At 47.2% G+C, this 11,705-nt stretch overlaps 1 protein-coding gene across 1 annotated transcript in view; it reads right to left on the bottom strand.

Moving 5' to 3' along the window:
• ttn.2 (titin, tandem duplicate 2) overlaps positions 1-11,705 on the bottom strand; it is a 219,891-nt gene that overhangs the window by 15,540 nt on the left and 192,646 nt on the right. Inside the window, exons 214-234 of the mRNA XM_059342393.1 lie at positions 11,380-11,676; positions 10,624-11,211; positions 10,233-10,535; positions 9,851-10,147; positions 9,357-9,644; positions 8,942-9,241; positions 8,672-8,823; positions 8,426-8,576; positions 8,034-8,333; positions 6,066-7,832; positions 5,683-5,976; positions 5,301-5,588; positions 4,906-5,205; positions 4,410-4,744; positions 2,387-4,118; positions 1,936-2,238; positions 1,531-1,842; positions 1,029-1,319; positions 638-937; positions 384-525; positions 118-281 (exon numbers count right to left, since the gene is read on the bottom strand). Coding sequence (XP_059198376.1) covers positions 118-281; positions 384-525; positions 638-937; positions 1,029-1,319; positions 1,531-1,842; positions 1,936-2,238; positions 2,387-4,118; positions 4,410-4,744; positions 4,906-5,205; positions 5,301-5,588; positions 5,683-5,976; positions 6,066-7,832; positions 8,034-8,333; positions 8,426-8,576; positions 8,672-8,823; positions 8,942-9,241; positions 9,357-9,644; positions 9,851-10,147; positions 10,233-10,535; positions 10,624-11,211; positions 11,380-11,676 — 8,904 coding nt within the window. The remainder of the gene's footprint in view (positions 1-117; positions 282-383; positions 526-637; positions 938-1,028; positions 1,320-1,530; positions 1,843-1,935; positions 2,239-2,386; positions 4,119-4,409; positions 4,745-4,905; positions 5,206-5,300; positions 5,589-5,682; positions 5,977-6,065; positions 7,833-8,033; positions 8,334-8,425; positions 8,577-8,671; positions 8,824-8,941; positions 9,242-9,356; positions 9,645-9,850; positions 10,148-10,232; positions 10,536-10,623; positions 11,212-11,379; positions 11,677-11,705) is intronic.

Genomic DNA, 11,705 nt, shown 5'->3' on the forward strand with positions numbered 1-11,705 from the left:
AATACTGATATGTTGTACATCTACTTGTCCCAACATTATGAGGTCATTATTTAAAATAAAGTTTTAGGTCTTCTGCACCTAAAAGGTTAAGATTTTAAAAGTTAAAAAGTCTCTTACATGTGGGGTCTTTGCAGAGGATGTATGGTGAGGCGTCGCTCGGATTGCTCTCTCCAGCAGCGTTGACAGCTGTCACTCTGAACAGGTACTCACTTCCCTCCAGCAGGCCTGTGATCTTCAGACGGGTGTCGTAGATGGTGTAATTTTTATTCACACGAGTCCACCTGGTCAAGAGAAGAAACTCAGTGAGAAAGAGGTGCACAATCAAATCATTATTTTACAAACTGAAAAACATGTCCTTTAGGTTCTTCAGAAGTCGTTCCCACCTGGTGCTGCTCTTCTCTCGTTTATCCACCAGGTAAGTTTTGATCTCACTACCTCCGTCGCTCTCGGGCTTCAACCACTCGATGACGACATGCTCCTTACCCACCGCTGTAGCTTCTGGAGCACCCGGCGGGGTGGTGATGGCTGAGGAAGAGGAGCGGGACAGGTCAGAGTTGTGGAAACAAATCTACATCCTGTCATATAATGTCTCATTGTACATTAGTGAAAGCATTTCATTAGAATTTTTGCAGCTTACTGTAGGCGTTCCTGGCGATGATGGGTTCGGACTCCAGAGGAACTCCGGGACCGAATTTGTTGACTCCTCTTACTCTGAAGATGTACTCGTTGTTCTTGATCAGCTTGCTGCTGACACATGACAGTGTCTTGCACTCGGTCTCCATGACGACCCAGTTAAGGCGGCTGGTCTCACGACGCTCCACAATGTAATGGGATGGGGTGTCTCCACCGTCTTCCAGAGGAATCTTCCAGGACACGGTGCACTTCTCCTCTGTCACTCTGCTGATCACAATCTGATCAGCTGGAGCCCCAGGAGTGTCTACAAGTAAAGAGAGTTCAGAGAGTCAAGTGACACATCTACCTGCTGTCAACTGAGTCAACTGAGGATAAATTAATAAAATGTTGCTCACCCAGAACTTTAACGGTAACGGCAGCAGTCTTGACTCCACTGGCGTTCTTGACAGTCAGGATGTATCTGCCCGTATCATATCTGTCACAGTTCTTGATAATGGCCATGGCTCTGGTGGCGGTGTAGGTCAAAGAGTATTTCTCCCCAAGGTCCAAAATCTTGTCGCCCTTAGACCAGTACACTGTAGGCTCGGGTTTACCGCCCACAGCACCATCCAGGACCAGGTCAGAGCCAGCTGTGACGGTAACTGTCTCACCCACCAACTTGCTGTCCAGTTCAGCTCTTGGAGGAGCTGCAGGGGGGGAAAAAGACAATTAATGACAATTATATCCTGTCAAGCAAGATGCTACAATATAATCAACAGCAAAAATATTTTTGTTTTTAGAATAATATATACGTATTTGTAAATGTATAAAACAATGTGTCTCTTTGAGGAGTATTAGAGTTTTTAGGTCTGAGCTCTGAATCTAGATGAACTTTAAAACTGTAATTGTTTGGCTTACAGTATTCATCCTTGCATGTGACTGGTCCGGTGATCTCGGAGGGTGCACTGTGGACGCCGGCGGCATTCTTGGCGATGACGCGGAACTCCCAAGTGTCTCCCTCTGCCAGGTTGGTGACAGTGAAGTAATTTTCACTGATGGTGGTGTAGTTGCACTTGAGCCAGCGGTTGTCATCCCACTCCTCTGTGCTGTGGACTTTCCTTTCAACTACGTAACCGACAATCTTGCTGCCGCCGTCGTTGAATGGTATGGTCCAGCACAACGACACGGAGGAGCGAGTGATGTCCGTCACCTCGGGTCTACCAGGAGGATCTGAGCAGGGAGGGGGAGAAATTATTGTAAAACTGTAACACAGCTTTTTAGGGCTTCATGGAGATGTAGTTAGGACATAAGTGTTTCCCTCACCAACTGGATTGAGCGCCACCACAGGTCTAGAAGCCTCGCTGGCCTTGCTGAGTCCAGCAATGTTCATGGCGTACACCCTGAACTGGTACTCTAGGCCCTCGATCAGGTTGGATACCTTGTATTGGGTGTCCAGGCAGGGCAGCTTGTTCTCCCTCACCCACAGGATGGTGTTTCTCTCCTTCTTCTCAATCCAGTAGCCCGTCAACTGGCTGCCACCGTCGGCGTATGGCAAGTCCCATTTGATGCTGATGGCGTTAGCGGACACAGATACCACATCTGGGCGACCTGGAGGACTTGGAGGAACTGTGGAAAAGAAGTGGAGGTGAGAATAGAGATGCTTAATTTGTAAATAAATTTACAAAATATGTTAACATTTTGGCATCCATATATATATTTAGATCTAAAACCAGGATTTGCATTTTCTTTTGTGTAACTGTTGAAGAGAACTCACCATATGGATGCTGAATGACAACAGCTGCAGACTCGGTGGACTTGCTGACTCCGAATTTGTTCTCGGCACACACTCTGAAGGTGTACTCCATGTACTTGGTAAGGTGAGACACTTTGATGGTGGTTCTCTTCACACTGGAGTTTACAACTTGCCAAGAAGAATGGCCTGCTTCTCGTTTTTCCACAATGTAGTTGGTGATCTCAGAGCCGCCGTCATCAGCTGGCTCAGACCAGGCAAGGCTACAGGACTCTGAGGAGACTCCAGAAATCTCCAAGGGGCCTGTGGGTTGACTTGGTCTGCCGACAACAGCCACAGTCACTGTGAACGTCTTCACACCGGCAGCATTCTCTAGGATCAGGTAGTACCTGCCGCTGTCGCTCCTCTTGCTGTCTCTGACAATCAAAGAGGTCATCTCCTGTGTGTTTCTGATCAAGACTCTGTCAGTCTCCTTCAGCTTCATCTCCTCTAGCTTCCAGGTGACCTTGGGTGCTGGCCTGCCACTGATCGGGATGTTGATGGTGAAGGTGGTGGAGGTCTTGCAGGTGATGAGCTGGTTGGTGATGCTGCTTAGGTCAGCAGTTGGTTCGATGCGAGGCTCTCTGATAACCACAGAGCTTAAGGTGCCCTGAGGCTCGCTGATTCCAGCGTCATTCTTGGCCCTGACTCTGAAGTCATACTCTGTGTTTTCAATCAGACCCTCTACCAGCGTCTTCAGGGTTTTGGACTCTCCACCAACAACCCATCGGTCGGTGCCTTTAGCTCTGAATTCAATGATGTATCCTCTGATGCGGCTGCCTCCATCGTGGTCTGGCTTCAGCCACACCAGGGAGGCTGTGGAACTGGTGGTGTCCACAACATCAAGTCTCTTGGGTGGTGCAGGTTCTTCTGTAGCAATGATGGGCTCCATCATCTCGTAAGCTTCTCCCTGGCCATACTGGTTTGTGGCAATCACCCTGAACAGATAGGGCACGCCAACATCCAGACCAGCTACCCTGATCATCTGGCGACTGCACTTGTTGCTGACCTCCTGCCAGGCCAGGCGGGTGGCCTCGCGCTTGTACACGAGGTAGTGGTGGACTCGGGCTCCACCATCGTTAGCAGGGGCATCCCACATAACTGTCAAGGCTCCGCGAGTAACATCTTTGAAAGTGATAGGTCCTGGAGGTCCGGGTGTGTCCAGCACTTTGACAGTGAAGGTGATGGACTTGCGTCCAATGTTGTTCTCCAGGGAGAGGGTGTACTTGCCGGCTTCATACCGAGTGCAACCCTCGATAGTCAGAGTAGAGGAGGAATCTGTGGTGTTGACATCAGCCATGACAGGAAGCTCACCATCAACCTTAGACCAGGTGGCGAGAGGAGCTGGTTTGCCGCGGAAGGCAATTGTGAGGCTGACAGTGCCGCCATTCTTCACAATGTGAGTCTGCTTGAATTTGGCATCGAGGTTGATCTCGGGAGCTGTAAGTCTATCCAAAGCCTGAACGGCACTTGGCAACACTGAGGCGTCACTCTCTCCGCATCCGTTCACAGCACTGACCCTGAACTTGTAGAGCTCTCCGGGCACCAGGCCTTTGACAGTGTATGATGTGTGGACGCAAATCTGCCTATTAGCTCTGTGCCACTCTTCCAGACTGGCTTTGCACATGTCAATATTGTAGCCTATGATTTCCAAACCGCCATCAAAGACTGGCTTGGTCCATTCCAGGGTGACAGAGGACTTGGTGGAGTCAGTAACCTGGTTAGTAAAAAAAAAAAGAGTTTAATTTAGTATTTGTTTATCTTTCTTCCTTTTTCACATTCTAGGTATTTTTTAGGTTTATTCTGTGCTACAATGGCCCTAAATGGGCTGTTTTTCAATTGCCATACTAAGTACTTAAAATAGCTTTCCAATAACTGATAAATCTGGCACTATGGGGAAGTGTTTTACATTTTTAGTGAAAGTAAACCAAAGTATTTCAAACTTTACCTTAAAATCTTTACATCATTGGTTCTTGTCTTACAATTCTATGTGTTCCTGCAATCTTACCTTGATTAATGTTGGGGAACTGGGAGTGCTGGTTGGTTCTCTGCATTTGTAGAGTCTGGAAGTACCGCTGGCTGGTCCAATGCCAGCGCCATTTTCAGCCATAACGCGGAACTCATACTCGTTGCCCTCAGTAAGGTGGGTGACGCGGTATCTCAGCTCTGTAATTGGCCGCTTGGAGGAAACCTTAACCCAAGAAAGGCTCTTCTTCTCTCTCCTCTCCAAGATGTAGTGTTTGATCTCGTTGCCTCCATCCGATCTGGGCCTGGTCCAGCCCACGGTGATGCTGTTTCCAGTCACATGGGTGGAATCTGGGGTGCCAGGGGCATCAGGCACAGCTGACGGAAGAAGCACAACACAGTATTAAAGTCAAGTTTTTTTAATGTAAGGTTTGTTTGTTTTTGTCATTTTTTTCTGTCAACTTTGACGTGCAATAGATTGGATATTTAAGATTTGGCAATATGTCAGACGGAAAATACTCATTAGTTACTTTACTTACTGTATTGCATCTGTGCGATGATGGGATCAGAGTCCAGTGGTTTGCCATCACCAAACTTGTTGACAGCAGAGATTCTGAACTGGTATTCATTGCCCTTGATGAGGTTGGTGGCATTGTAAGAACAGGCTTCGCATTTGGAGGTGACCAAGGCCCAGGAGATCCTGGAGGTCTCCCTCTTCTCCACCACATAGTGGGTAATGGCGGCACAGCCATCGTTCTCCGGTGGGTTCCACCACACGGTGCATTTCTCAGCTGTGATGCCAGTGAAACGGATTGGACCCTCAACAGGTCCAGGGGTATCTGCAAGGAAACAGAAGGTTGAGGAGTTACTGTGAAAATGATCCTAAATAGGTTTGAAAATGTTTTTGAAAGCATAATCAGATGTGTTAACTAACCTTGAACTCTGACATTGACTTCAGCTTTCTTGGTACCATAGCTATTCTTGGCTTCTATTGTGTAAATGCCACGGTGGCTCCTGTCAGCATCACGAACAAAGACACTGCTGGTGCCAATGCCGCTCGTAATCTCAATGTCAAACATGGTCCTCTTGTCAATCTCCTTGCCATCCTTATACCAGACAATCTGTGGGACGGGACGGCCAGTGATGGTGCAGCTGAGCTTAACATTCTCACCAGCCTTCAGGGTGAGCACTTGGTCTGGAGACCATTGGATATCAGGAGAAACTGGAGTTGCAAAGAGAACAAACAAATGAGGAAACAAAACAATCAAGGGTATATGAAAAATTTAACATTTATGAAATGATATGATAATACTTACTGCTCTCATCCTTGGTCATGATGTATCCAGAGGAGTTGGATGGTGGACTGATGGTGCCCACAGCATTCCTTGCAATGACTCTGAACTCAAATCTGTCTCCGGAGGACAGACCGGTCACAGTGTACTGGGTCTCGCTGACATCAGTGAAGTTGCATCGCAGCCATTTGCCTCTCCCTTGGCGTCTCTCCACACTGTAGGCAACAATTTTGCTGCCGCCGTCCTTCTTGGGGACTTCCCACTGCAGGGTAACTGAGTCTCTGGTGACATCAATGCAGACAGGATTTCCGGGGGGATCTTATTGAAAAGAGAAAGAAGAAATGTATCCACAGTGCTGATATCTTTCTGAGTAAGAATTTTTTGTACAAAACTATGTCTCAACTTACCAACAGGAGAGATAGCCAGTGCATGTTTGCTCTGTTCACTAACAGGGCTGAGTCCAGCGTTGTTCTCAGCGTAGACTCTGTAAGAGTACTCCAGACCCTCCATGAGACCAATGATTCTGTACTCTCTGTTTGAGATGAGGGTGGAGTTCACCTTCTGCCACAAGAGGCTGTTCCTGTCCTTCTTTTCAACATTATAGCCCACAATCGGGGATCCTCCGTCAAAGCCTGGGGCTTCCCATTTGATGGTCATACCGTCACTGGTGATGTTGAAGGCCACTGGCTTTCCTGGAGGTCCTGGAGGTTTGTACTGATGCTCTGCAACAACGTCTGAGGAGTTAAGCGATTCACTGACTCCATACTTATTCTCTGCACGGACCCTGAACTGGTACTGAGTTCCCTTGACAAGGTTGGGAATCTTGAAGGTGGGCCTAACAACGCTGGAACAAACCATCTTCCAGTTGGCCTGGGAAGTTTCACGTTTTTCCACGCTGTAGCAGGTGATCTCACCACCTCCATCCTCCTTCGGCTCATCCCAGGAAATAATGATACTCTGGGCTTTAATCTCATCGAAGCGGATGGGACCAACAGGCGCGGAGGGAGCTCCAAGAGTGACCACATTAATGTCAAAGTAGTTCTTGATGACTCTGTTGTCCAGAACCAAGGTGTACTGGCCTGCATGTTCCTTCTTGGCTCCTCTGACTGTGACTGAAGTCTTGTTATCAGTAGTTCTGAAGCGAACCTTTTCACTTTCCTTCAGAGGGAAGTTGTCCTTGAGCCAGCTGATTGCAGGACTTGGTTTACCTTTGAAGGGCAACTCGATGTGGATGTTCTGACCAATACGAACAGCAAGCTCTCCATTGGCGTAGTCAATGAGGTTGGCCTCTGGTGGAATGATGAAGTCCATCACCGTGATTGGGCCGATCAGTGAGAAATCACTGTTGCCCTTCTCATTCTTGGCAAACACTCTGAACTCCATGACAGCATTCTCCTTGAGTCCCATCACCTCACAGCTGAGACGCTTGCATGTGGCTCCCAAAGTCCAGTTGGGATCTTCCTGGGTTCTCTTCTCAATGATGTATTCAGTGATGTGGCTGCCACCATCATGGTCAGGTCTGGTCCACTGCAGGGTAACAGAGGTCTTTGTAGAGTCCAGCATCACTAGATTTTTGACAGCTCCAGGAGTTTCTGTGGCTCTTACAGGCTCAGTGGTTTCACAGGTGTCACCCACACCGTACATATTTTCAGCGGAAATACGGAAGAAATACGCTACATCCTCTTCCAGGCCCGTCACCTTGTAAGTTGTATTGGCACACTCAGCACTGATCACCTGGTAAGCCTTCATTGTGGATGCCTTTTTCTCAACAATGTAATGAGTGACAGGGGAACCGCCCTCGATGAGAGGAGCCTCCCAGCTGAGGGTCAGCTTTCCTCTTGTCACATTCTTAACCATCAGTTTCTGGCAGACAGCTGGACTGTCCAGAACCTTCAGGGAAACAATGATGATCTTAGGTTCTCCCACACCATTCTCAATCTCCAGCAGATATTTGCCACGGTCATCACGTGTGACCTTGGGGATAAGGAGTGTGGTGGCTCGCTCAGTGCTGGTGATAGTGTAGCGGTTGTCACCAGCGATGTTGCGGTCTCCGCGGCGCCATGTGACGTTGGGGGCGGGGCGTCCCTTCAGAGCAATAAACACTTCCACGTCACGGCCGGCCTTGGCTGTATACTGGGTTTTCATGGGAACATCCAGGTCCAAATCAGCCTCCTCTGTTGGAGAAAAGTGCAACAAGGAATTAAACAAATATAGAATTATAGAATTATATGCCATCAGTAAAAAATACATTCACTCTGCAATCACTGACAATATTTAGAAGCCACGAAAATGTATTTTTAGTGAAGTAAAGTCATATTTATCAATGTGTTTTTATCATGTTGTGTGACCATAAAGGGATCAAAATGAATACAAACCCAAGATGTCTTTAGCTTGCACAGGTGAGTACATCTTGATGTCTTCTCCTTTGCCCTTGGAGTTGACAGCAGACACTCTGAAGAAGTAGTAGACTCCAGGTTTGAGGTGAGACACCACATACTCGCAGGTCTTGACCTTCGGGTTGATGGTCACCCATTCTTTTTCCTCTGAGTTCATCTGGTCCAAAATGTAGTGTGTGATTTCACTGCCTCCATCGTAGACGGGCTTCTCCCAGCCGAGAGTTATGGAGGTCTTTGTGGAGTCGACCACATGCAGCTTGGATGGCTCACCAGGCAGATCTGAAGAAAACAAAAGGGCACAAATGTTATCACCAGTTCTATATGGACTTCACAATAAAGAAATCATAAGAAGAAATTCCTGAAAGGCCTACCGATGGGGTCGTAGGCCTTGTAGAGGTCAGAACACTCAGAGTAGTTTCCTGCTCCGGCCTTGTTGACAGCACAAACTCTGTACTGGTACTCGTTGTTCTCCACCAGGTTGGTGACTTTCTGCCTGGTGTCTCTGATGGTGCCCTTCACCACCTGGATGAAACAAAGGGATGTTATGATGCTCACTCATACTAGATATTACTTTGACTTCTTTCATACTCATACCAAAAAAAGGTCAGCAAACAAACCTTGAACCACTGCAGACTCTTCTTCTCCCTCTTCTCCAGGTAGTAGCCATCAATGTCGCTGCCTCCATCCAGTGCTGGTCTTTCCCAGATCACTGTCATGGTGGACTTCGTGATCATGGCCACTTTGGGCTTGGATGGCTCGCTAGGAGGAACTGTACAAAATCATCATGATCAGATTAGATGAAGCAGTGAAATAGTTTTCTATTGTTGAAATTTTGTTTTTATTAATAATCAACTCTCAATGATGGTGCGTTCATTCTGTTTGCTTACCAAATGCGTTCTTAGCAATGATAGGTGCAGACTCTAGTGCGTCTCCGATGCCGTATTTGTTGACTCCACGGACTCTGAAGATGTACTCATTGCCCTGGATGAGTCTGGGCACGTTCACAATACAGTCGACAAGTTTCTCTGAAACGATGGACCACATGATCCTGCTGGTCTCCCTCTTTTCCACAATGTAATGTTTTACCATGGCACCGCCCTCATCACTAGGTGGAGACCACATGATGGTGATGTTGTCGGCCGTCACCTTCTTAAACTGGATCTCTCCATCAGGGGGGCCTGGCTTGTCTGGATAGGAGAAGAATGTATTCAAACACATCAGGGTCCATACTGTGTGTAAAATACATTTAATGCAAGTTAAAATTACCGTCATAATTACAGTATAAAAATAATATCTGAATACCTTGAATGAGCAGCCTGACCATGCCGCACGCAGTTCCCAGAGAGTTCTTCACCCTGACCTCGTAGGCTCCAGAGTTCAGACGAGTGGTGTCCTTCAGGAACAAACTGGTGGACTCGAATGTGTGTTTGAAAGAGAGCTGGGCAGTAGGCTCGAGCTCTCTGCCATCCTTGAACCACTCAATAGTGGGAGCAGGTTTGGCTGTGATGTTAAACTTGAGTTCCACATTAGATTCAGCCATGTACTTCACCTCGCTGAAGTACTCTTGAGGTATATCAATTTCTGGGGCACCTGGATAATTAACCAAAATACAGGCAGGTGAGAACAAATTCTGATGGATATATGCATTATTGTACTAACAGAACATGACTGATAACAAAAAAACATTTTTGGAAAGTGTCTTTCACAAATAAATGCCATAGAGTATCAATATGTAATTCTCTCTTTGTATAAATTAGATGGCAATCCACAGTTTAGAAAAACTTTAAAACACCTACCATAGGTGTCCACGCATGTGGCAGGTCCAACAGTCATGGATGGGTTGCTCACTGAGCCAACAGCATTCTTTGCCATCACTCTAAACTCATATGTCTCGTCCTGGGTGAGGCCAGTCACAGAGAAGCGTGTGTCTGTGACATTGGTAAGGTTAGTTTTGGACCACTTGGCACTAACACCCTCTCTCTTCTCAATGATGTAACCAGTGACTGGTGAGCCACCGTCGTAGTTGGGCTTGTTCCAGGCCAGACTGATGGAGTGCTTGGTGATGTCACTGATGCGCAGGTCAACAGGTGGTTCTGCATTAAAAGAGAGAGGTCATGATAATAAAACTGTTGCTAAGAAGTAGAGACTTTCATAGATAGGTTTAGCTTTTCCACTCACCACAAGCATCAATAGCAAGTACTGCATCAGAAATCTTGCTGAAGGGACTGATTCCACCAGCATTCTCTGCTGCCACTTTGAACTCATAAATAAGTCCAGCATTGATGTTGGTGACCTTGAAATGTGTGGCACGGATCACCATTTTGTTGACTTTCTGCCAAAGGATGCTGTTCCTGTCTTTCATCTGGAGATGGTAACCAAACACGTGGCTGCCACCGTCGGACTGCGGCACCTTCCAGGCTACAGTGATGGTCTCCCTGGTTACAGCAGTGATCTCTGGAGTACTGGGAGCTTCAGGAATAGCTGGTGGGCAGTAGTCAAAGGGTGTTACAATGTTCATCATAGAAATAATGTATTGATACACGAGGGAAGCAAAAGAAAAAGCACTTACTGTAAGGAAGGACAACAGCAACAGTTGGTGAGTCAATGTGCTCGCTTATTCCATATCTGTTCTCAGCCCGGATTCTGAATTGGTACTCCAGGCCAGTGGTCAGCTTCATGATCTTCATGGTGCAGCGGGCCACAGCAGAAGAGACATCCATCCAGTTGGCAGTGGTTGTCTCTCTCTTCTGAATGATGTAGTTGGTTATGGGGCTACCACCTTCATATGCCGGTGGGAGCCACTGCAGGCTCACACTGTCCTCTGTGACATCAAACAGCTCCACGGGTCCAATTGGAGCACTGGGGCGGTCCAGAACAACAATATTCACAAAGCTCTTTGTGGTTCCACTGGAGTTGGAGGCAGTGATATCGTAGCGTCCTGAGTCTCCAGCAATGCTCTCACTCAAAATGATCTTGATGCTGTCAGGGGTAACATCAGCGTTGAACCTCCTTGTTGACTTGAGCAGAATGTTATCCTTGGTCAAGGAGACTTTAGGCAAAGGCCGGCCTGTCAGTGGGATCTCACACTTGAGGGTGGAACCGGCTCTAACATACACTGTGTTGTGGGGGAAGTCTTTCATGTTGAACTCAGGAGATTCTGGAGCAAAGAAGTAACAAAGAAAGTTATAGCAGGAAAATTAGGTTGGTTATTTCCTGGTTAAATACAATAATTACAAATAATGGACTTTGGCTTATTTATTTTTTTTAATTACTTAGTCTTCACTAATCACATTGTCAAATTTGATTAATCCAACCTATGACTTACCAAGCTGGTCTTTGACCATGACTGGGGTGACCATTTCCTTAACATCACTGAAGCCAGCGTGGTTCTCTGCTCTGACTCTGAAGAAGTACTCAGCGTTCTCCCTCAGACCAGACACTGTGAAGTGGATGAACTTGGTTTCACCACACTTAACCCACTTCTCCTGGCCTTTCTCCAGAGCTTCCAGTAGGTAGCCAGTGATTCTGCTGCCTCCGTCTTGCTCCGGTTTGGCCCAGGCCAGAGACACACTCTCCTTGGAAACATCCGTCACACCCAGCTTTGGTGGTGGGCTCGGTTTTTCTGGTGACAGAGAACATAATGTGTTTCAT

The sequence above is a fragment of the Centropristis striata genome, chromosome 10 (genome assembly GCF_030273125.1).
Source record: "Centropristis striata isolate RG_2023a ecotype Rhode Island chromosome 10, C.striata_1.0, whole genome shotgun sequence".
NCBI classification, from domain to species: domain Eukaryota; kingdom Metazoa; phylum Chordata; class Actinopteri; order Perciformes; family Serranidae; genus Centropristis; species Centropristis striata.